Genomic DNA, 24,407 nt, shown 5'->3' on the forward strand with positions numbered 1-24,407 from the left:
ATTCCAACTTATTTCCAATTTGTTGACCTACCTTGATTATAACAGGATGAACAAGCAAATCTGTGTTTTGGGTTTGTACCCTCAGAGTTGTAGAAATTCATGTTTACATGTAAATACCTTCATGTGTGAGCCTGACGTTTCGTGCAGTGTCTCTGTGTTTCACAATCAGCAATAACATCTGCAAAGAACATTAAAGCCTGACAAAAACAAACAACAGGAGTCAACAAGATGCCTGTGCTTTCCATCTGTCAGCAGTCACCGGACCAAAAACACATGCTACAGCTCCTGTGATTTACTGCCAGCTCTGACCAATGCTGAAACTGCCAGCTTTGTAAAAATCCTGTGAAAGGGCTTTGTGTTGGTTGGTGATGTGAGATGCCAGATGAACAGTTTGGAGTCACATTTGTCAGCCTCTGTTGAGCAGCGAGGGACAGATGGAGAAGAATGGATCCAAAACAAGCTGAAACATATTCAATGTTTTGACTGAAATGTGCTGGGATCCTGCTCATTCTTTCTTGGCTCTGTGTGCGCACGGACATGGCCACAAGTCACTTTATTTGGGTTAAAAAAACTGGAGATGAGTTTTAATTAAGGCAGATAAACAACAGCCAAAAAGAAACTGCTTCTCAGTTAAAAGATTAGTCATATAATCAAAAAATGGATTAATTCAGAAAATAATCAGTTTAGCCAATAATCAATTTGTTACAAATCTTTCCTTCAGTAACGTGATAATTCTGATCACCATCAGGCCTAATGCAGCTTAAACGTCCTGTAAATGTGCTCTGCAGGTGCTGAAGCAATGCCCATGCCCGGTGAGAGTTCCTTCTGTCCACTGCCTTCAGTGTGAGTTGACATCAGGGAAGAGTGCAGGGAAAGCAGGAAAATGCATCAACATGTTCTTCTCCCAGAGGGAGCAGCACTAACAGGAAACCCAGGCCTGATAATGTGCTGTTGTCTAAGTGTGTCTGTGATCGTCTGTGCTCTGACTTTGTTCGGTAACAGCACAAACGTGTCCATTCAGACGAGCTGATGGGAAGCTAAGAAATCTGCAAAAATGTGGAAATGGAGCCTCTGACATAAAACTGATTCTTTAGACAGTAATAGTAAAAATTATGTAAGTACTTTTACTTTAGTGTTTACTGGTGTAGTGGAGGTTACATCACTACAATCACAGACAATTAGAAATTATATTCCACAGCATATCATCTGATGATGATATGACTCATTATGGATTTACTGATCAATTTACAAAACTCACTGAAAGCAACAATAATGTTACTTTTTCATAAACTAAACAGGAAGTATGAAATTGAATGTGTTTGTATGTAACAGGATCGATGCAGCTGAGCTTTAGTTTTAGCTGTTTGAGTCTTTTCACTGATGGATGTAGACCGCAGAAAGAAAATAGTTACATGAAAAACATGTAACAAGGGTTGTAATGGGATCATGCTTTTTTGAAAGTGTCTTTTAAATGTGTTGATGGAGTCTTAACCATGAATGCCATTTGGTTCCATCAGATTCAAGACAACGCAAACATCCTCTCCGCTGAAATCTCCAAACCAGAGAAACCCAAACTTAAATAGTGGAGATGATTTGGAGATGGACTGTCCTTAAACACAGCTGACGGTCGTATTATGACATTTATGAGTTTGACCTTTTACCCTCTTAAATATCAGCTTTAAAAATGACACGTGGATAAATCCAGAGGTTCATTTTTGCTGCCTGAGCTCGAAAAGAACTTTAAAGAAACAGTTTGTGTTTCATCTCTCGTGGTAAAGTCACCTTCACGCCAACATCAACAATATCTCTGCTCTCTGACTGCCTTGTTACAAGTAGCTGAGTAAACTGCACGGTTGATTTACTCTCCAGTATGTGGCATCAAACTGCTCCTCACAAGCATCTAGCTGCCTTTCTAAATGTGATTTTGTATTTAAAGCACATTTTCTTTAAAATTAGGAAGCCCATTCAAATACATTATACTGCCATGCTGCAGTTGCACAATATAATGTGCTGTTCATAAAACTGATATCACAGTGGACAGTTAAGATACTGTAGTGAATATATTTCCAAGAGTGGTTGGCGAGCAGACCATCTAAGTTTGTTTACTGTGCTAATGGAAGGAAACAGGAGCTCGAAGTAAGACTCACACTGTTAGCAGCCTCGCAGCCACAGCGAGCGGCAGCCGTCACCACCAACCCGTCAATGAAATGTTTAACGAGAAAATATTGGCTCTGAGCTGAAAGATTCTCTTTGTGGATAATTATAGAACATATGCTGCTCTGTGACCCGGGCTGAGGCAGAGCTGTGATACGTGTGTGTGTCTGCAGCGCACACGCTGAGCGGCGGCAGGATCCAGTGGATTGTTGTTTAGTGGGGGAGACAGGAAAAGGGGAGGTGGGGGGCTGGTTGCTGCCCTGTGGGTACAGAAAGCTGTACCACAGACAGACACACACACACACACACACACACACACACACACACACACACACACACACACGCCTTCCCTAGCAAGGTTATTATTGGTAACGAAAACTAACGAAATAATGAAAACTTGAAGTGAAAAAACATTTTCGTTAATGGAAATAAAAATAAAAACGAGACTTTGCCAAAAAAGGAAAACTAACTAAAACTGTAATGAGTGCTCACAAAACTAAAATTAACTGAATTTATAGCAAAAATGTGTTTAGTTTTCACTGATGTGTGCGTGTCATACAATAGTCTAGCGTGAAAATGAGGTGGTTTCCAGGTTTTTTTCTTGCTGTGTCTCACTATGCCAGCAGGTGGCAGTACGTTAGTCGAGTCGTCTGTGTTGCTGCTTCGTCCACGCGCAAAGTCGTGTCAGCAAAAGTCGGGAGAAAGCGCCAGAGTCTAATTTGGGATTGCTTTGATTGGTAATCTAGCTTACCTTGAAGGTCAGGGAGCACGCCCAACCCTCATCCCCAGAAACAGAAGCTAACTCCAGGCAAGGCAGCGTGATGCATCCCGAGACAACTCCACAAAAAACATTAATGCAGTGCTTCAATCGGCGACCTGATGGCTACTGGTTGGTCAGTTCGCAGGAACATCACAGGCGAGAGGAAGCGTTGGCGAATATGTTTATTGAGACTGGGATATACATGCAGCGTGTGGGGATAGGTGAATTGGATAATCCAAATTGCCACTAGGTGTGAATGTGCGAGTGAATGTGAGTGTGAATGGTTGTCTGTCCCTGTGTGTTAGCCCTGCGACAGACTGGCGACCTGTCCAGGGTGTACCCCGCCTCTCGCCCTATGACAACTGGGATAGGCTCCAGCGCCCCCCGCGACCCTGAAAAGGATAAGCGGAAGCGAATGGATGGATGGAGACCGGGATATCTACACAACTGTGTGAGTCAATTGCCTTCAAAAAGTTTAGTAATTCACTTGAACCAAAATTAGGAACACCTGGTTCTGCAAGAGTTCATAGCCTCATTGGGGCCAAGATATATCTTTTTATAGGTACCTGGTACCAAAGGTTGTTCATCTGCCCTCATTTCCTTTTTCTTTTTCTTTTTAAAGAACCCATTGGTTCCCCATAGGTGGGAATGTGAGTTGTCTGTCTCTGCGTGTTAGCCCTGCGACAGACTGGCAACCTGTCCAGGGTGCAGGGTATGGTAGCTGGAATAGCAACATACCCAAGGATAAGCAGAAGAGCATGACTGATATGATGAAACTGGGATTTTGTTACACTTAATTATTGCAAATATGACTAAAAAAAAACCACTAAAAAAAAACAAACTAGCAAACAAATGGTAAAAACTAATTAAAACTGATATAAAATTGAAAATCTGAAGTCAAAACTAAATAAAAATAAAAACTAATGAAAATTGCAAAACTATTAAAACCTTGTTACCCTAACCATGAAAAATGAATGCCTAACCGTAACCATAACCTAATTGTAACTCTGTCACTAAAACCACATTTTGAGTCTAGAAAATGCCTTCAAACTTATGGGGACCAGGATTTTGGTCCCAAAAGGGCTGTTAGTCCTCACAAGTATAGTAATCTTCCAATTTTTGGAAGATTACTATACTATACTATACTATACTATACTATACCCACAAAGATATGAATACACAGACACACACACACTTACAGACCCTGAAATCAGTTCATACCTTAAATCTTTAAACTTTGGTGCTTAGGTGGAACCTAAAGTGGGCAGGTGTGCGCTGTTACAGTGTTACATGCTTCAATCACACATGAGCCAAAATTCAGGCTTCAGACTCCTGGAAACACAAAGTTTCTGACAGTTTGTTCTACTCTTGGATCTGTATGATGTCACAGGAAGCAGTTATCTCTAATATACTCACATGATGTGGCGTCACCTCTTGTTCAGGAGAAAACTGCAGCGGTTACCTGTGAGGTCGGGGTGAGCACAATAACAAGCGGCTGTGTGGTGACATTACTGGTGGGAGGTGAAGCAACCAGTGCAGCGGGTGTACTGGGGCCTTTAAAGGGAGAGAAACTGGGGCCACCCAGGCCTAGTATAAGCTAATAAAGTATGAAATGTGGAGGTGGAAAATATCATAATAGGTCCGCTTACATAAAAACCATAAAAAACACATTTTCTTGAAACATTTTCCTACATGAACTCAGTCACGTCACAGCAGAGGCTGCACTATGTGACATGAGTAGTGCACATTTGTCACGCTCACTAAAATTACTACCAGGGCCCTGATTAGGATTTCACCGTGTCAGGATCTGGATCTAATATTGTGTAAGTGGGAACAATCTGACTGTAGTCTGATACACCCTGAACTTCAATAACAACCACCTTCCTTTTATTCACACACTTGTAACAATGGACGGAATTGTCATGGTCCTGGGCCGTGTTGGCCCAGTATTCTTAGTTCTCTTGTATTTTTTGTATTCAGTTCCCTGTTTAGGTTCTGTTTCCTGAGTTGCCCTGTTATGTTGTTCCCTGTGTGCTTTCCCTTTGTGACTCTCACCCCCTGTGTGCCCCTCTATGTATTCATGAGCCCTTGTCCCCTTTCGTGTTTTATTCCATGTTTTCCCCAGCCTGTTATGTCTGTGTTCTCCACGTGCTCTCTCCTCCTGTCTGAACCTCTGTACTTCCTGTTTTACTTTGACAGTCTCTCGTCAGTATGCGTCATGTTGTGTTCACTCCTGCCCTGTCTCGTTATGATTATCTGTGTCAGCTGTGTTCCCCGTGTGCTCCCACTTCCCTCGTTAACCCTCTGTGTATTTATGTCTGCGTCTCCCTCAGTTCTGTGTCGTAGTCTCCCTCATGCTGCGTGGATTTCCCTGTGTCTCTCTCCAAGTATTAGTTTATTGTGCCCAGTTTAAGTTTTGTATTTTCCTGTCATCTTGTCAGCAATAAAGCTGCCTTTTGAGTTCATCCCTTGAGTCCGTGAGTTTTGCGATTGGGTCCTCATCCTGCCTGCCACACAGCCGACCATGACAGGAATACTATTTTTCAGTAATTAAAAAAATAACATTGCTTTTGATAATCTTTGTTTGAAGGTAGAAGGAATCGAGATCTGTGTAATACGAGGGGCCGAAGCTATGATGATTGATGCGCTCTGCACAGGTCAGTGACAAAATGATAAAGACATAACCACCAGCTAACCTTGAAAACATAAAAGCAAGAAAAATGTGCTCCAAATGTTTGGCTGAACTTTCGCTGCAGAGACGCTCGTGAAAATATGTGGACGAGAGTGAAAGAGACGAGAGAAAGTGGGCGAGGAGACGGAGGGAAAGGCAACGAGACAAACAGAGACACAAACTGAAAAAAGAGCCTTTGTGCTCGGCTACGTCTGTTGACTCATTACTCTGATCTGAGCCAGTGATGACCGCAGTCTCTGGCAGCCAGTCAGACAGCGATAAACCCCCGAAGGACCCCTCTCTGTGGGCCTAAATGAAAGAGAGGTGGCTTTCATGCTGCCTGTTTGAATTGACCCAGTGCCTCAAACATAAACACGTCCCAGACTTTATCATTATCCCCCTGCTGCTGCTGCTGCTGCTCGCCTGCAGACACATTAGGGTCTCTGTGTCTGCCTGCAGCCTTGTATTAGCAGGTACTGCTGTGCACCTCATCCAGGTGTGTTACGCTGAGTGCTTTATGAAGGGGCAGGACTGGAATGTTTCACCGTCATCATTAACACTTTACAGATCACTCTGATGAGCTTCAAGAGATTAATCATTTTTCAGTTGTGTGAGTGGAGAATATGTTCCAAAATATAAGGTATAAGACAGTTACTGTATTCTTAATGAAAACACTGAAGATGCCAATGATTTTTTTTTTGTTGCTTTTGTCCTCAGACCCCCAGAAAATCTTCCATTTAAAGCTCCATCCAAGTACGCATCATGGCAGTGGTTCAGAAATAATCTCTCTCATCATATAGAACCCCTGAAAGCACATTCCTGTTGTGTATGTATTCAGTAATAGTGTAATAAAATCCAGAACGTATCTACATGACCAACAGCTGCTAATACAAGTAACATGGTGAGCCACACAGCTGGAGGTGGTTTTTAATTTAGACATCCATTCACAATTAAATTCACATCATTCAAAAATCTGTCACAGTCGTCGTCATACAGATGTGTCAGGCCTGAATCGTAGGTTTGGTATTAATGAGGACAAAGCTCAAAGGACAAAGCACCTCAGTTGCTCTCAAGAATGATTAAGTGTGTCTGATGTGATCTAGGAATGTCTTCCAGAGGTAATTTCTAATTTGTGTGTGTTTAGGCACACATATTAGACACAAATAACTTTGAAGGATTAGATAAGAATCGAGGTATGTGCTGTGGTCTGTGTGCTCGGTGCTGGTTGATGAGGCTCGTGCCTGTTCGAGGATCGTCAGCATGGGAAAGAAGGAAAGAGGGATCTCCTGTGTCCAAGTTTGATGTCTTGCAGACTAATCTGTCCATCCTAACCTCTTCCATCTGCAGACATTAAAGCTTTATGACAGCATTGCAGTATGTGACCGAGTCTCAAAGCGGGCACTATCTTGCTCGTCTTTTCTTCACAGTTTGATCCTGTTCCAATTTATCTGAGCCCAGCTGCGAGCGACCCGTCTGCTAGATCGATATCATTTGGATGAAGATGAGACAACTGAGCGCATTCATCCTGTTGACCCTGGCTGTCCTCGCAACAGCCAGACCAAAAACAGGTCAGTGTGCAGATACTGTGAGAATTACTGAAAAATTCTTTTAAAAAATAAATAAAGATTTTTCTCTTCCTAAACAGGATATATAAATGAGGGCATAATTTAATTTTAAGAAAACAAATGAAAGAAAAGGAAGTCGGGAAAAATGAGAGATAAATGTTTAATGATGGGCATTTAGATGATCAAAAGAACAGGGAGCTAAAGTGGGTTTGGATCACAATAGAAACACAGAGTCACGGCACAAAGACAAACCAAAGCCTAAATAAGAAAGCTATGATTTTAAATCAGATGCTTTCAGTGGATTGCAGAGAGTCTATAACTGTAAACAATGGTTTAAACAACCATTTGACAGAACAATTACACCTTTACCAGAGCCAGATGTTTTTCACTTTAAGGGTAGCTTTGCATGAACAGTTCAAAATAATCCTTGGTGGTGTCCTTGTTGAACTTTTGGCTCACAGGGACGTACCCATTTAAAGTCTTTGTTGTTTAAGCTTTCAACATGTTTGATATTAAATGTAAATGTGTCCTCTAAAAGGAGGAAAACATTATAATTTAAATTTAAAATGTCTAATATAAAGTGTTTGTGATGACTGAGATCATGTTAGCTAACTATGAACACACAGTGACATGCGTGTGGCTCTATTGAGTTCAAAACTGTTTTTATCTTTAACTTTTGGAGTCACGGTTTAATTTAATTGACCAAATTAGGACTAAGAAATGGCAAAGACCCAAATTTAGATAGAAAATGTAAAAAGAAGGGTTGAGGACTTTTTTAGAAAAGTTATAACCTGTAAATGTTGCCACCGCAGGTCACTGAATAGGACTCTTTATACAAGCGTGTGAATTATGACTTCTGTGAAAGGCACGAATGTTTCAGGACATATCCCTGACACCTATACATTACATCTGCAGCTGACTTGATTTATGTGACCAGACAATGCAGTGGACGTGTTTATAAGGCGTTAAAAATTGGCTACTGTTGACGTCTATTTGAACCTAAAGATGGATTCCATCGGTCCCACACGTCTGCTTATTCTGACACTGAGTCTCGTCTGTTGTGACTTTCACTTTGTCTGAAGAAATTCTGGATGGGCATTAATCAATCAAACAGTTTCTTTCCAACTCGTAAAGCCACACCACAAACACAAGCCAACCTCATACTTCATTCATGACGGCAGCGTTTTTGAACCTAGATGATGTTACAACATGGGAGCGCGTCCGAAAAATATAAAGACAAAAACAGGTGTCCTGTGGCGGCTGACGCCACTGAGAAGCAGCGCTCAGGTGGTAAATAATGTGAACGCTGTACCGATGTTTGAGGAAGGCTGCTGCTGTCGTGCTTCAGAGAGAGAGTAAAATCCACACAATTTAAAAAGAAAGTCGAGTAAGAGAGAAGCAGCCTTTTATCCTACTGATCAGTCACAACAGTAAAATTGTTTAGGTTTTCCTCAGAGCACCAAAACAGCTCTGATCCTTTCACACGACACACAACACCTTCTCGGGGATGGGAGTCTCCTCCATGCATTAACATCATTCAGAGGCCACGTCTGTATTTCATGTGTTGAAATCACACTTTGCTTCTCCGGCTCCTGAAAGTGAAACAGTCCACTGCGTCCCACTGAAATTCATTAAACACAGATTACAAAAATATTTTAAAAAAGGCTCAGCAGCTTCCTGAGCTGGACACTGCGGTGAACATCACTCAAACAGGAACGAAGCATTTGTTGGGGAATAATTTGTGTAACGACACAATAAAAATCCCCATGTTTCATGTTTTATGGGATCTCACCAAATTTAAATTTGGAGCTTTTGAGGTCGGAGGATTGCTGACTTCTTCTTGAATTTTTTTCACCATTGTTGAAACATCTAGTTTGAACAGATTCTGCTTTTCTTCTTTCTTCCAGAACCTGCGCAGAAATGTAAGACTGGTCCGGTGGATCTAGTCTTCCTCATCGACAGCTCCCGCAGCGTTAGGCCACATGAGTTTGAGACCATGAGGAAGTTTATGATTGACATCATTAACACCCTGGATATTGGACTAAATGCCACCAGAGTGGGAGTTGTTCAGTATTCCAGTCAGGTAGAGTAACCAGACAGGACCCAGACCTCCTTTCATGTTGTAGTCCTTCATCTCTGTCAGTGCGCCCCAGGGTGGCTACAATGTAGCTGCCATCCCCAGTGTGTGAATGTGTGTGTGAATGGGTGCATGACTGAACGTGTAAAGCGCTTTGGGGTCCTTAGGGACTAAATAAAGTGCTATACAAATACAGGCCATTTACCATCTTGACAGCTAACCCTTCTCATCACTAACTGGTCTTAAGATGATGTTTTAATCTTTGAATTCTTCACTGCTTTCAGGTCCGCACTGAGTTCACTCTGAAGACTCACGCCAGGCTGAGCAACATAGTGAAAGCCATCAATCAGATCATCCCCCTCGCTCAGGGTACCATGACCGGACTCGCCATCAGATACATGATGAATGAAGCTTTTACTCCAGAGGCTGGAGACAGGCCAAAGGTACTTATTGGATGTCTTATACACAATGAACCATTTTGTAACCGTTTCCTTTAGTTGTGCTGGTGGTTTCAGGCATTTTCATTTTAAATCTTTACTTTTCTTTTTTAATTATCTGTATTTAAATCATCACAGAAATAAATATCATCACCTATTTTGTAGAAGCTTGTTATAGCAGAACTTTGAGTGGAACTATGCATACATACAGACATTCCTGTCAGGGTCATGGGGGCAGCAGTCTAAGTCTAAACCTCATCCAGGTCCTCTGGGGGGGACACCAAAGCATTCCCAAGTCAGCCAAGAGATATAATCTCTCCATTGTGTCCTAGGCCTCCTAGGAGGACATGCCAAGGACACAAAAGGCATAAAGGAATTTAAAAAAAAGTGTAGATGAAATGCTGGAGGCTTTGTGAGGGTCTAGTGCAGTGTGGATTGGACAGCAGTCAAGAGCTGAGGCCCTGGCTGGCCAAACTCTACCTGATGAAGCTGGGATAATAAAAAAAATTCCATCCATCCATCCATCCATCTTCATCCGCTTTATCCGAGGCCGGGTCGCGGGGGCAGCAGCCTAAGCAAAGAGGCCCAGACCTCCCTCTCCCCAGCCACCTCCTCCAGCTTATCCGGGGGAATACCAAGGCGTTCCCAGGCCAGCCGAGAGATATAATCTCTCCAGCGTGTCCTGGGTCTGCCCCGGGGCCTCCTCCCGGTGGGACATGCCCGGAACACCTCACCCAGGAGGCGCCCAGGGGGCATCCTTGTCAGATGCCCGAACCACCTCAGCTGGCTCCTTTCGATGTGGAGCAGCAGCGGCTCTACTCTGAGCACCTCCCAGATGGCCGAACCTCTCACCCTATCTCTAAGGGAGAGGCCAGCCACCCTTCGGAGGAAGCTCATTTCTGCCGCTTGTATCCGCGATCTCGTTCTTTCGGTCACTACCCACAGCTCGTGGCCATAGGTGAGGGTAGGGACGTAGATCGACCGGTAAATTGAGAGCTTCGCTTTTACACTCAGCTCCCTCTTCACCACGACGGACCGGTGCAGCGTCCGCATTACTGCAGCCGCAGCACCAATCCGTCTGTCGATCTAATAAAAAAATTAAAACAATAAAATGTTTCTGAATTTATGGGCTAAGAAAACAAAGATGGAGGGGACGTCAATAACAGCTGTCTCTGGTTGGTTCTGCCGATGGCTTCAGGTTCCAAACGTGGCCGTGATCGTGACAGACGGACGTCCTCAGGACCGCGTGGCTGAGGTGGCCGCTGAGGCGAGAGAAAAAGGCATTGAGATCTATGCTGTGGGCGTGGCCAGGGCAGATATGACATCACTGAGGGCCATGGCGTCACCGCCCTTTGAGGACCACGTCTTCCTGGTTGAGTCCTTTGATCTCATTCACCAGTTTGGCATCCAGTTCCAGGATAAGCTCTGCGGTAAGACTGCAGGACAGGAAATACAAAGTATACAAGTAACTGCTATTACTATATGTGGTGCTTTTTATTTGTCTTATTATTTCTAACACTTGTGTTATATTCTGTAGTATATTTAGATGTTACCACTTATGTAGCATACTATGTTTTTATTTCCAAACAAAATGTTATTGTACCTGAGAAGAATGACAACTATGAGTTCATTTTAAAAACAAATTCAGCTTTTAATCAGCAAAAAAAAAACATTTACCCTGAGCTGGAGTCAGTCAGGATGAGTTGTGTAACTAGTAAGTTTTAAGATTCGTGTGAGTGCAAAATCTTACTGGAATGTAAAAACTTTCCACTCTTTAAGGATTTGGAAGTTGTGTTTCTCTAAAATCTCCATCTAAAAGATTTTGTATTACTGGATCACTTTTATTTAAAGTCATCTTAATGTAAGAGCAGCAAAAATCTTCAGATAAAACTGTGCGATTAAAATTTCATGACATTGGCTTCATCTGGGCCAACATAGATTTTTTATGTAATTAAAAACACAACGTCTAGCTCGAGTTAAAAAAAATTACAAAATCCTTCTGACCGCACATAACCTAATACTTTTTCATAACAACCTCTGCAAATCCCTTAAGTGCTCGATATTTCCTCATGCTGCTATTATTCAACACTGGACTACAGCTAAAAAAAAACAGTCTGGTCTCCTGCAGTGGGAGATGCAAAATGCAGACGGATAAAATAAATACAAAAAGTAAATCAGTGAAATAAAATAAGCTCTCAGTGAAAATGAAGAGTCCTGTAGCTAAGAGGTGACAGCAGGGCTAAAACCACTAATCCCATCATGCTTTGCAGATGAAGCTGTAGAGATTGTGTCGTGACTGCAGACGAGTCCTGGTGAAGATGTTTTCTCATGAAGTGTTTTTCTTTGATTAGTGTTGGTTCTCAGTGCTTTTCATTTCACAGTTTTCCTTCAGGGGCACCGATAATTCCTTTCTACAGAAAAAACACAAAGTCGTTGGGAATATGATTTTGATTTTGTGATAATAAGCTGTAAGTTAAATATATTGAAGCTGGTTTTCTGAATGCTGATCTGACACAGGCGTGGATCTGTGTCTGGAGTCAGACCACGGCTGTGAGCACATCTGTGAGAGCACTCCTGGATCCTACCACTGCCTCTGTCTGCCCGGATACACTGTGAACGATGACGGGAAGACATGCGCAGGTAATTTGCAGTTTGCTCCCACTATACTAAACAGCTACCAGCAAAATCAAAAGGACAACTGTCTTTCCCTTTTGAACTCTGTATTTTTATTTTTGTCTTCTAGTGGAGGAGATTAGCATGATCTACAGCTGTCTGAAACTATCTGTTTTAGCTCTTTATTCTTAAAGGCTAATATAAGCCGACAATACAATAAAAAATAACTCTTTTATTGGGTGAATGTCAAAATCTGAGAACAAAGTTCACAAAAGTTTCAGGGAAACACAAAGAGACATTCAGGCCCCACAGAGTGAGTAATGATGGGAAACAGGAGGGAGAGGAACACAGGTTAATAATCAAAAACTAAAATCAACAGAATAACACCAAAACAACGAAACACACTCACAAGAAAAATAGCAAGAAACAAAAACGCAGCACCAGGTCTGGGACCATGTCAGCTTTTTTCTGATTGGTTAAGCAGCAGAAGGCGGGTCCTCTGTGCTCGCAACAATGCTGTCCTCTCAGCACCCAGACGTTATATTGTTACTTCGTTAGAGTTATTTGATATTATATTTTGCACTACCCTACTGTATATTACTATGTACTAGTATTCTTATTGTATATCTTATTCCTCTGTTCCTCTCTTGCAGCACTGAGCATGTGTATGACAAAAGAATTTCCCTCAGGATAAACAAAGTTCTTCTTAAATTATTTTCGCTTATCTTAAAAAGTAGAAAAAAAACTGCCTGAAACAGAGAATCTTCAGGAAGTTTTTTTGACTTACAGGGGAAACTTGAAAATATGAAGCTTTGTCCTTTAGCACATGTGTGACAAGAAAACAGAATAAAAGAAAAGAAAAAGTCAGTTTTAGAACCAGAAAATCAAACAAACACTGGAGAGTGCTTATAAAAAGTAATATCATTCGTGTGTGTGTGTGTGTGTGTGTGCGCGCGTGCGTGCGTGCGTGTGTGTGTGTGTGTGTGCGCGCGTGCGTGCGTGCGTGTGTGTGTGTGTGTGTGTGTGTGTGTTTGTGTTTAGCCATAGATCTGTGCGCTGAGAGAAAACATAACTGTGAACAACTCTGCGTCAGCTCGCCGGGCTCCTTCACCTGTGACTGCAACAAAGGATACAAACTGAACAATGACAAGAGGACCTGCTCAAGTTAGTCACACACACACAATGTACATGCAGATTCACACATCTCATATCGTTCACCTTTATGCTTTGCTTTTAAATGTGTTCTGCTGCCATTGATTCTGCTGCTTGGTGAGTGAGGGTTTGCATTTTGTTCCTCCGTCTCCAGTTTGTACAATTAAATCTTTTTGTAGATCTGCTTTGAAACTTTCCTCACACTGCAGGAAGTAACATACGCACATGTACACACACCTTAACTGCACACAGTCAGCACACACGAGGCTGATTTATGAGAAACATATAAATGAAAATCTCTAAAGCACAAGTTAGAAAGCATAAATTCTGAAACAGTACAGTATGTTTACACTAGATCCTTAATTTCAATGCATTCTAGTCATGCTGTGTTTCATAAGCCAGCACATCGAGTCCCACACTCCTAGTTAGCATGAGGCTGATGTTTAAGCTAGTTTATGGAAATTGGAACATCTGGTACGATGTGTTTCTTCTGAAAACCTTTGACAGTCGTCGTTGTTTATCTAAGATACACAGACTCAATCTGCTGATTTTCTCGCCTCAAATGTTTCAGAAGACATTTCACTGGACTGTTCATCTAAGTATGAGAAACTTTGCGAGTGAGCCAGCACGTCAGTTGTGGTTTGAAATTCTGGGACAGAAAGCGAGCAGGAGCTTTTCAGCTAATCAGTTACAGCTCAGTGTTTGCATGCTTGTGGCATGCACTAAGAGATGGAGAGCACCTGTCAGTCACCGATAGCATCACTGCCTCACGGCTCACCTGTCAACAGTATGAATCCTTGCAGTACCAAACCCATGTGGAGATATACAGTTAGAAATGATCATTTCATTGTATTTGTATATCAGCTTATTGCAGTAAGAGTCATTCACAAATGAGGTTCATATTTGGGACAGAGCAAAGCAGGTAAAAGCCGAGACTTACTGAGAGACAAGGGGAACATAAATGCAACCCACACATTTGGCTGCTGTCCTCTCTGCTGCTCATGGCCTCGCTGCTTTCCTCCCCTCAGTGATCGACTACTGTTCGTTTGGGAACCACAGTTGCGATCATGAGTGTGTGAGCGTGCTCAATGGCTATCGCTGTCGCTGTAACGAGGGATACAGGCTGCTGGAGGACAGCAAGACCTGCCAGGGTAAGCAGAGCGAACATGGAAGAAAAATCATAACCGGTTAATAACACAGCCACGATGTCCACTGCTGTTATGACGGAGGTGAGGCTCTGATTTCTTTACACTGAAACCGGCCTGACCCAACCGCTAATGCATGATTCAGAACATTAACGTTTCCCGAATGTATCTCTGGATTTGGTTACTAGATAATCATGACATTATGTAGAGCGCTGGAAGAAATCCACAATACTAAATTATCATTTTTGAGGTCACCACAAGATGATGAAAAACACTTTAATGATGCCTTTTAAAAAATTGAGTCGAGACCTGAGAGATGGTGCAAGAATAAAGCAGCATGACTAATATGCAGTAGCTTTTTTTCAGTCCCCACTCAAACTTTATAGAATTACTCAAGATATGGGAATAATTCAAGGAGTGTTTCAGTGTGGAAAAATAAGCACAGGTACAGCAGAGAGCATGCAAAGGCCAAGAATGCCAATTTTTGGACACTTCTGCTACAGCAGCAATGTGGCAGAAAGCAGAAACATTCGATTCCTAGCATGAGCAGCGGGGTAGCATGTGATTGTTAAAGAAACCCTCTTCTGCTTATTTCCACCTCCATAACTTTATCTTTGAGGCTTTGCATGGTTCAAAATAACTCTTCTTATACTGAACCTCCGTGCAGGTCTTCATATTCTGTCTGAAACAAGCTGCGTTCGCTCCAGAGCTTTGTGTTAGGTATATCCCCTCTGTGACATCATAGATCCAAAAGTAGAAAAAAAGCTGTCTGAAGTGTGACGTGTTCAGAGCTGTCTGACGCCTGAAACGAGTGCTTGCTTCACAGCGACATGTTCGTCAGGAAGCATGTTGTGTGTCTTTAAGGTTACTGATGCGTCACCTTTGTGAACAAAGTTACAAACAACATAAAAATTAATAAACTGCTTTGAAGTTATTCTGACTTAAAGGATGAAACGGCAAAGAGAAAATGCCATTTAAAGTTTTAAAGAAGAAATAGAGCTTGAAGGATCTCCTCAGGAAGTTGTTACAAAACACTGACAAAGTCCCGATCGTCCTGCAGAATGAATCCATCGTTGAGGTGCTGTCAGCTCCTGCTTTTGATGCATTTCCATGCTCTTTAACATAAAAATAAATCTGGTGGACCTTGGGCCCAACTTTGGAAGGACTGACATCAGAGGTTATGAAAGGAGCTACAACAAGAAAATTACCAATGACTGGCTGATGGAGTCCTCATTTTCTTCCCATTTAAATAACGCCAACTTCTACATCTGTGGCCTGCTTCTTTGAATTTCCTGACATTAGTCGTTCTGACTTTCAGCCCCAAAGTGTTGAGTGCTGGTGTCAGCCTTTTGGCTTTGGGACCAGTTCTTTGGTAAAAAAAAAAAAAAAAAAGAAGGCAGGAAGCGTTTACTGAGGACCTCGCGTAAGGTGTCAGACTGATGCAGAGACAATAACATCAACAGCTGCAGCAGAGCACCTCTTCATCAGGAACCTTTAAAATTAAGACCATTTGTGGGTGCAAAGACTTCCTGTTCTCCTGAAGCCGTACACATCTACACAGCATGAATAAGACACAATGTGACTGTAGTTCACAGCAGAAAGGAGACATTTTTAAGTAATTCTCAGTCGGCTTTGAATACACAGTTTATAAGATAAGTGTGACTCACAGTCAATTAAAAATTAGATTCAAAGATTCAAACGTCATTTAAAGGAGTCCAGATGAATAAAAGGGGATTGCGTGCTTATATTTGAATAAATCCTGTAATCTCAGAGTTTGGGGTTATTGCATGACGTCTACCGTTTCCAGAAATTAATATCTGGCATTTAGTCCATCGATCTGAGCCCTTACTGGAAACCTCTGAGAACAAAATCCAAAGCAGATGTCAGAAGTATATTTGTTTGGCTCAGACGCTGATAAATGTTAAGAAAAAATCTTAATCACAATTACACACTTTCACTCAATGTGTTGTTCAGCCATTGACCTGTGCGCTGAGGGGAAGCACGACTGTGAACAAGTCTGCATCAGCGCGCCGGGCGTCTACACCTGCGACTGCAACAAAGGATACACGCTCAATGAGGACGAGAAGACCTGCACACGTTAGTCAAGCCCTCGTGCAAATACACACAGGTGTACACGCACCTGCAGAAACACACCTACAGTCAGAGAAAAGGCTGCTCTTTCTCCTGTTCGTTCTATGAGTTAATATGAAATGCTTGTTGTTTCCAGCTCCTTTAAAGTAAGGACTGAAAACTGAGTCCATCTGGGTCTCTGTTTGGAAACATCACTTTTATTTAACACATGCAGAGTAAAACTAGACACTTAGAGTCACATTCACTCACTATAACGTTATAAATTGGGAATAACGTGTGTGTGTGTGTGTGTGTGTGTGTGTGTGTGTGTGTGTGTGTGTGTGTGTGTGTGTGTGTGTGTGTGTGTGTGTGTGTGTTACTCAGCCATTGACCTGTGTGCTGAGGGAAAGCACGACTGTGAGCAGATCTGTGTCAGCGCTCCGGGCGTTTTCACCTGTGACTGTAACAAAGGATTCAAACTCAACAAGGACAAGAAGACCTGCACAAGTCAGTGAATCTCACATGAAAACCCTGCTTGTGTTTATTACATAGTGCACCCGATAAAAATGTTTGTTTTACTGTTTGCTTCCAAACAGTAAAAAAAAAAAAAAAGGGGGGGGGGGCACTAAAAGATGTCACTGAGCTGCTGATTCGCTCTGCTAGGCCAACCAAAGGTGCTGAGTTCAGCTCTCCATTGATGGATGGATATAAATTCTAGATACATTTCTTATGGAACTACTTATTATCCAAGAAAAGTTATTTCGCAGACTTTAATGAGGACTGGCATGTTCATTTAGTTTGTAATATCATCCTCTACATTAAACAAACAGGCAGGAACGGGCTGATGGAGCTCTGCTGCTTAATGGCCGTGGTGTCGATTCCCAGGTTGACACCATGTGTGAAGGCTGCTCGATTAATCACATTTTAATTCAGTTTTCAGTGATTATGAAAACAAAACAGTTTCTTATAGGTCAGTTTTAGTTTGTTTTATAAATCTTGTGCATTTGTTCCTTTTACATACTCGAGTACATACTGTTTACTTACTCGAGCCTTTCGATGAACAGCATCAATTCTTCAAAAGGTTTGTGTAGGTGAACATATGGAAGGATTAATGAGGAGGTGGTTTTCACCATAATCTAGCAGCAAAGATAAGTGTTGACCTCCCCGAGGTCAAGTCTTCCACACCTGTTCACTAAGCCTTTAGTTGTTGTGCATTACTTGCGGGTGAACAGTTTTTTGCATGTGTCTCTCTCTGCTATGGTGTAATATGTGCTTTCTGTCTGTTTGTTGTCAGACATGAACATGTGTAACACAGTGGAGCACGGCTGTGAGTACCAGTGTGTGAGCACTCCAGGCTCTTATCACTGCATCTGCCCCGAGGGACAGCTGCTACAGGACGACGGCAAGAGCTGCGGCAGTAAGTCATCATCTGTGCAAATGCACAATCCTCTGACCTGTTTCAGCAGCCCTGAGTTAGTTTAAGAAACTCAGCACTCTGTGCAGAGAGAGCTGCTTCAGGATTAAGATGCTAGCTCCTGTGTGAACCAGCAGAAATGCTGCAGGTGTGGGGAAAAAGACTCAAAAAACTTCAGAAAAAATGCTGTCTTTTTATTAAATCAGTCTACGACAACAAAGCTCAAAGATAAATTATTAACCTGCACTGCTGAGCTTCACTATATTTTAAGCCAAAGCATAAGAAATGTATTAAAGAGGAGGATAAAGATTCAGGGCATTTCAGTGGCAGCTGGACGTTGATCAGGTGACTCTCAGTGAAAGGAAAAAACATTCAGGCCCCGAGCAGAGGTTACGTCTCAGGAAAGGAAATAAAGATGTACAATGATCTCAAACTGATGTTAAAAACAGCTCAGTTATGTCTGGATGAAACGAGCTGGACAAAGATGTTGGGATTGTTTTATTCCTCCTGGGAGGGCGAGCGAATACCAGCGTACCTGCCAGTAAGCTTCACATCACATTCTGAGGCAGAGAGACAGCAGCTGTAACTGCAGCAAAAGCTGGTTCTACAAAGTATTGACTCAGGGGGCTGAATAATTGCGCACACCCCACTTTGCAGTTATTTATTTGTAAAAAATGTTTGGAATCATGTATGATTTTGGTTCCACTTCTCACGTGTGCACCACTTTGTGTTGGTCTTTCACCTGGAATTCCAATAACATTGATTCATGTTTGTGGCTGTAATGTGACAAAATGTGGAAAAGTTCAAGGGGGCCGAATACTTTTGCAAGCCACTGTATCATCGCTTCAAGAGCTACGCTCCAAACCTGCTTTCCAACTGCTGCAGACATCTGAGAGCAATCCTTAGTCACTATGACGACAACAACAATAATATTATTAAAAATATTAATAATAACTCAGTAAAACTGAGCTTCCTTACCCTGTTTTGTTTTGTTCATTTTATTTCAATGACGTAAACAGTACAAAAGTTCACCTTGGAAAAAGAAAAGAAAAAATAAAATAATACCCAAAATAAAGCAAAAATGCTCTTCAGCATCGCTCCAGCTTTTCTGAGCTTTTCTGGAAGAAGCTCACTCTTATTTAATCAGTTTGTATTTATCCAACTTCCTTACTGACATAAACTGTGATGACAACAACATACGTCTCCCTAATAGCAGAATATATACACGATGTAAAATCCAATGATTATACATTCAGCTCCATAACTTTACCTCCACACAAACTGAGTAACTCCACTTTTGGAAAGTTACTAGTAAACTCTGCAGCTCTGCCCACTGCACTGACTCATGTCACATGTTTTTACTGTGGTATTTGTGTTGCAGTGTTTGTTTAGTATTTCATGTCTTGATTTCTTTAATCATATTTTTCACAGTGAAATAAATTAAATAATTAAACCTCCCGTCCTTCGTTTGTCTCGTTCTTCTTCAGCCTGCAAGTCTGCAAACATCGACCTGGTGCTTCTGATCGACGGCTCAAAGAGTGTCCGCCCTCAAAACTTTGAGCTTGTCAAAAAGTTTGTTAACCAGGTTGGAAGTATTTTCTAACACACTGAGTATTTTACTGCCAAATTGCAGTATTATTTCATATGTCCATACCTGCACATGCAGGACGGTCACAGAATTAAACAATGCCATCAAATATGAATTACTGCAGGAGGAAGAAATCTTGTTTTGGCTCCAGAAATAATAAACAACTAAAACAACATGTCCTAGACATTCAGCAAAAAGATATTTTACATATTAAATCTTAGCTAGTGATACTTCTTGACATCTTTGTCTGATATCTTAAAAACTATCAAATAATGTTAAAATAATAAAATGCTGAATATTCATCACCTCACCTGGGTCCCTGCAGGTCGTCGACTCTCTGGACGTGTCTCCTCACGGTACCAGAGTCGGTCTGGTTCAGTACTCGAGCCGGGTCAGGACCGAGTTTCCCCTCAACATGTACCACACAGCTGATGAGATCAAAGCTGCAGTCATGAAGGTAGTGCTTCTGTTTGTTTGTTTGTTGTAGCCGTGACAGACAGTTTGAAACATCAAGCAGTGGAAGTAACTTAAACCTGCATTCTTGCTAATGGCCAGCAGGGGGCAGTTCTTGCTTCTTCCTAAAGAAGTCCAGCTGTAAAGTGAACGAGAGAAGTTATCCCGCTGATCTGTGACACACAGGTGGCGCCAGTATTGTGAGATTGTAATACTTGTGTGACGCTTAAAGTCAACATAAAGATTTATGTATTTTACATATACATACAGACCCTCAGCAGTGAACTGCAGTTAATGAAATCCTGAATAAAAGATGAAACCTGCACCATGTTTGGGCCCTGCTCAGCTACACGACTCGAAATGTTGTTACTGTCCATGTTCAGGTTGAATACATGGAGAAAGGTACGATGACCGGCCTGGCCCTGAAGCACATGCTGGAAAACAGCTTCTCTGAGGCAGAAGGCGCTCGTCCTCTGAGCCGCAGCATTCCACGAATCGGGCTGGTTTTCACAGACGGACGCTCCCAGGATGACATCACCGAGTACGCCAAGAAGGCCAAAGAAGCCGGTAAGACCCAGGATGATAATAACAGCATCTGTAGCTCAGTGTCTGAATCAAGCAGTGCAGCAGTTATCATGTGACCCTACACCTGTGCATGTACGCAGGCATCACCATGTACGCGGTGGGTGTTGGAAAAGCGGTGGAAGATGAGCTCCGTGAGATCGCGTCTGAGCCTGTGGAGAAGCATTTCTATTACACCACTGACTTCACCGCCATCAGCACCATTGCTGAAAACCTCAAACTCAATGTCTGCCCAGGTAACATGCTCTGCTAGACCTGACCGCAGCGTGTAAAACAGCAAGTAAACAGACAAGTTAATCTGACAGCATATTATTGGTTCATATTCTGAGGCTTGCTTTCTGCCGCAGGAAGTGAAAAAGCTCTATCACCTAAAAAACTACCAATGTGAACCTCATGAGACTTATTAAAGAGATGAAGAATGTGCAAACAATGCATTAAATCCTGGCCTTGGGTGCTGTGTTTTTAATCCTCTTTAAGTTTTTAATATTTTTTTAATACTTAAATTGGTTTTAAACAGGAAAAACATCCTGAAAGTAAGAGAGGATCCTCCCCAAGAGGATAATTATATAAAAATCGGTGCTCTATTTTTTTACTACTATGGTTTAAAAATCTTCTCTACTGAATCCTTCGGTTCATGCAGCTTATATAATGGTGAAGGTCATTGGTTGATTGCACAAATAAAGCACATTACAACCTTTTATACACTTAGAGAAGAGTTTTGTACCATAAACAGCTGAAATTGATAACATTCATCATTTTAATAACAAAAGATTTTGGTCAAAGCTTCAGCAGAACTTTCATGTGATGGTTTGTGTGGTTTTTACTGGTAATTCATTGTAACAATGTCTTTTCTTTGTCGCCCTCTACTGACAGAATTACAACATGACAATTGCAGAAAAAGAGCACTAAAAACAAAGCAGTTACAAAACATTTTTCCTGAGTGTAATAATACTGTACCGAACAATAAATCCTCAGGTTAAAAAATTAATAATAGTACTTTATTGGTTTAGCCTGTTTGGAGCTCTAAGTAGACATTAAAGCTAAACAGGTAAAAAATTAAACTACAGCACTTCATCGCATCTTATGAGCAATGTCTGCACCTTCAAGATAACTGAAATTAACACAATGTATATACAGATAAAGAATATTATATATATTCATATATTTTTCCTTCTGCAGAGGAGAGTCAGGGCGAGATTGAGGTGAAGGACCCCTGTGCATGTGAAAGTCTGGTGGAGTTCCAGCAGGCCACTATGAACAGCCTGGAGCAGGTCACACAGAAACATATCCTTTAAAACAAAAACACATAATATCAGGTAATTCTGTACCTTCAGGTAAAGACTCCAGTGTCTTTGCATATTAAATCTCTTGTTATTGCTCTGGGTGTTTTTTTATTAACATGATAGCTGTTGTTTGTTTCCCTGTGACTTCGGCTTAGAAGCTGAAAGTTTTTGGGGTGCTCAGCATGCAGGTGACCCCACCCCCCTCTGCGCTCTCTGTACCAGATTTTTCTTCTTCTGCTACATACAGAATACAGTGAGTGTGTATGTGTGCATGTTAAGTACTTATGATTCCTTAATGACGTGTCCACTGGCTGGGATGACCGCGCGCCTGGAACAGCTGGAGAACCAGCTTTTCTCCAGGAAGTGATCTGTTGACTTCTGAGCGAGCACAATGGGACGAAGAGGAAGAAGAACAAACTAAAGCTTGATTTATAGCACTGCGGTAAATTTACCCCATAGCTACAGCGTAGCCTCGCGTCCTAGCACAAAGCCTGAGAACAGGCTAACGTGTTTGGTCTGCTTGGTAGTAAACTGCTGTGTAATGGCAGTATTTTGATTCAGAAGAATAAAGTATCCCTGGAACTAAATTGAATAGGTTGTAATAATATTGAACTTGCTTAAAATGCAGTAGCTATATTCAGCCAAAGTAAGCACGCTGGTTTTTAGATTTGCTGTGACAAATTCAGGTTCAGACTCTAATCAGTTCTGAAATCTCCCGTCCTGCGTTTCTGTGGAAAGAGCTGTTGTTCAACATTTATTAGCTTCAAGACCAACGAAAGATCTCTGGGGAGATTGAACACAGGACGATAAATCAAGCTTTGAGAAGAGTTCGGCACATTCCGACAAACCAAATCCTCCAAATCAGCCTCAACGGAAGAAAGTGTCTCCACTCTACGACATTTTTCCAAGTAAAGGTGCTCTTATACAACAACGGTCATAAAACACATGGATTTGATATTTCAGGTTCCCCATGACATCTGTTACCTCTGCCATTTTCTTTTTGGGGATATTTGTGTTTAACACAGTTTGCATAAAAAATGAACATCTGAAAAGTGAAGCTAATAGAGAATTGCCTTAAATCTACGCCTCACTTGATCTATGACCTCAGTTAACCCTCACATGATGAGTTCATGGTCAAAAAAACGAGTTTACTGTATGTAGTAAATATCAGCACGAACATGATTCAGTAAAAATCTGAATTTTCTCACACACAGTGTTCATTCGTCGCCACCCATCATTCGCCTGTTCTTTATTTATAATTTGATCTCTTTTGTATGGTTTGTTAAATATGACGTGTTTATTACAGTTTGTTTTATTTTAATCAGCAGCAGAATGACAAAAAGTAATGAAGTGCTATTACCACTCTGAATATTAAAGTCCTTTGGGTCATTTTCAGTAAAGTCATTACGTGCTTGCATGTAGACGGTAGATTTTTATCTTAGGCCTAAATGGTTAAAAGTGGTGAAGAGAAAACTGAGGTGTAGTTTTTAAAAAAGGGAATTTTAGATGTTTAAATATCACTATTCACCGAGGCTGTGGTCGAGTAAAGTAAATGTGAGCGCAGTGCAGGAATCAGTGCACAGAAATGTACTATGAATGAAGAAAGGTCACCCTAAAGGAATATTAAAAAAACTGAATTACAGTCACAAAGTCACTCTGTAAATGAACCACCTGAAGATTGTGTTGAATGTCTGTGTCTTATAATATATAAACGACTGCCACAAATTTATACCCCTTTGTATTTGAATCCCTGTATTTTTTGTATATTTTATAACAGGTTTACATTTTTTGTATTTTTCTAAGGAGTCTCTGTATTACAGCACAGACGACAATAAAGGAGTGAACTTTCATTTATTTGATGGTGTCAGTGAACTCCTGCAAAAGTTTTTATGCTCTCATTTCTTATGTACATCTGTGCTCTCTAGATACTCTCATGTTGCAAAGCCCAGCTGGTGGATCTAACCACTGCAATTAAACTACACCTCTAAAGTGTGTTTGAGGTGTTGGTGCTTACTGGAGCATTTCCGAGGCAGTTATCAGACAAATAGTATGCTTTACTGTGTTGTTGGTTCTTTACCAGAAAACAAGAAGGGAAGAAATCTGTGCTGCAGTTTAAGTGACTGAAAAGACGTCTAAATATGTGAGGAGCAGCTGTTCATTTGGATTGCAGTCATCCCCACAGATGGTTTTTATTTTGTTAAATTTCCCACCACTTGTTCCTCTCTAAGGTTTATGTAAGTGAGTAAAAGATAAATGCCCCAGGCATGTGCAGTGAGCAAAGCAAATCTGGGATGATACAGATTGGGATGGCCCAGGCATCTATCTTTTACCCCTTGCAGCTGGATAGGGTAGTGGTGAGACTGCACGGCTTTGGAGCCGGAGTTGCAAGTTTGATTCCCACCCAGTATCCAGTAGGGGTCCTGGCTAGACCCCTCATGCTAAC

The 24,407-nt window shown here is 41.6% G+C and overlaps 1 protein-coding gene across 5 annotated transcripts in view; it reads left to right on the forward strand.

Moving 5' to 3' along the window:
* The window catches only part of matn4 (matrilin 4), a 31,042-nt gene extending 7,084 nt beyond the window's left edge, over positions 1-23,958 (forward strand). The window contains exons 1-18 of one of the 5 annotated variants that reach the window (XM_082534595.1): positions 4,900-5,391; positions 5,505-5,571; positions 7,013-7,153; positions 9,058-9,233; positions 9,512-9,670; positions 10,863-11,094; positions 12,182-12,304; positions 13,319-13,441; positions 14,458-14,580; positions 16,549-16,671; positions 17,029-17,151; positions 17,939-18,061; positions 19,546-19,643; positions 19,972-20,103; positions 20,483-20,666; positions 20,765-20,917; positions 21,861-21,963; positions 22,271-23,958. In XM_082534595.1, coding sequence (XP_082390721.1) covers positions 7,081-7,153; positions 9,058-9,233; positions 9,512-9,670; positions 10,863-11,094; positions 12,182-12,304; positions 13,319-13,441; positions 14,458-14,580; positions 16,549-16,671; positions 17,029-17,151; positions 17,939-18,061; positions 19,546-19,643; positions 19,972-20,103; positions 20,483-20,666; positions 20,765-20,917; positions 21,861-21,963; positions 22,271-22,331 — 2,109 coding nt within the window. In that variant the 5' untranslated portion in view covers positions 4,900-5,391; positions 5,505-5,571; positions 7,013-7,080 and the 3' untranslated portion in view covers positions 22,332-23,958. Of the gene's footprint in view, positions 1-4,899; positions 5,392-5,504; positions 5,572-7,012; positions 7,154-9,057; positions 9,234-9,511; positions 9,671-10,862; positions 11,095-12,181; positions 12,305-13,318; positions 13,442-14,457; positions 14,581-16,548; positions 16,672-17,028; positions 17,152-17,938; positions 18,062-19,545; positions 19,644-19,971; positions 20,104-20,482; positions 20,667-20,764; positions 20,918-21,860; positions 21,964-22,270 lie in introns of those variants that run through there. The other 4 variants (XM_082534594.1, XM_082534596.1, XM_082534597.1 and 1 more) reach the window with 4 other exon arrangements.
* The last annotated feature ends 449 nt before the right edge of the window (positions 23,959-24,407 follow it).

Source organism: Aulonocara stuartgranti (genome assembly GCF_965226115.1).
Source record: "Aulonocara stuartgranti genome assembly, chromosome: 5".
In the NCBI taxonomy this organism is placed as follows: Eukaryota; Metazoa; Chordata; class Actinopteri; order Cichliformes; family Cichlidae; genus Aulonocara; species Aulonocara stuartgranti.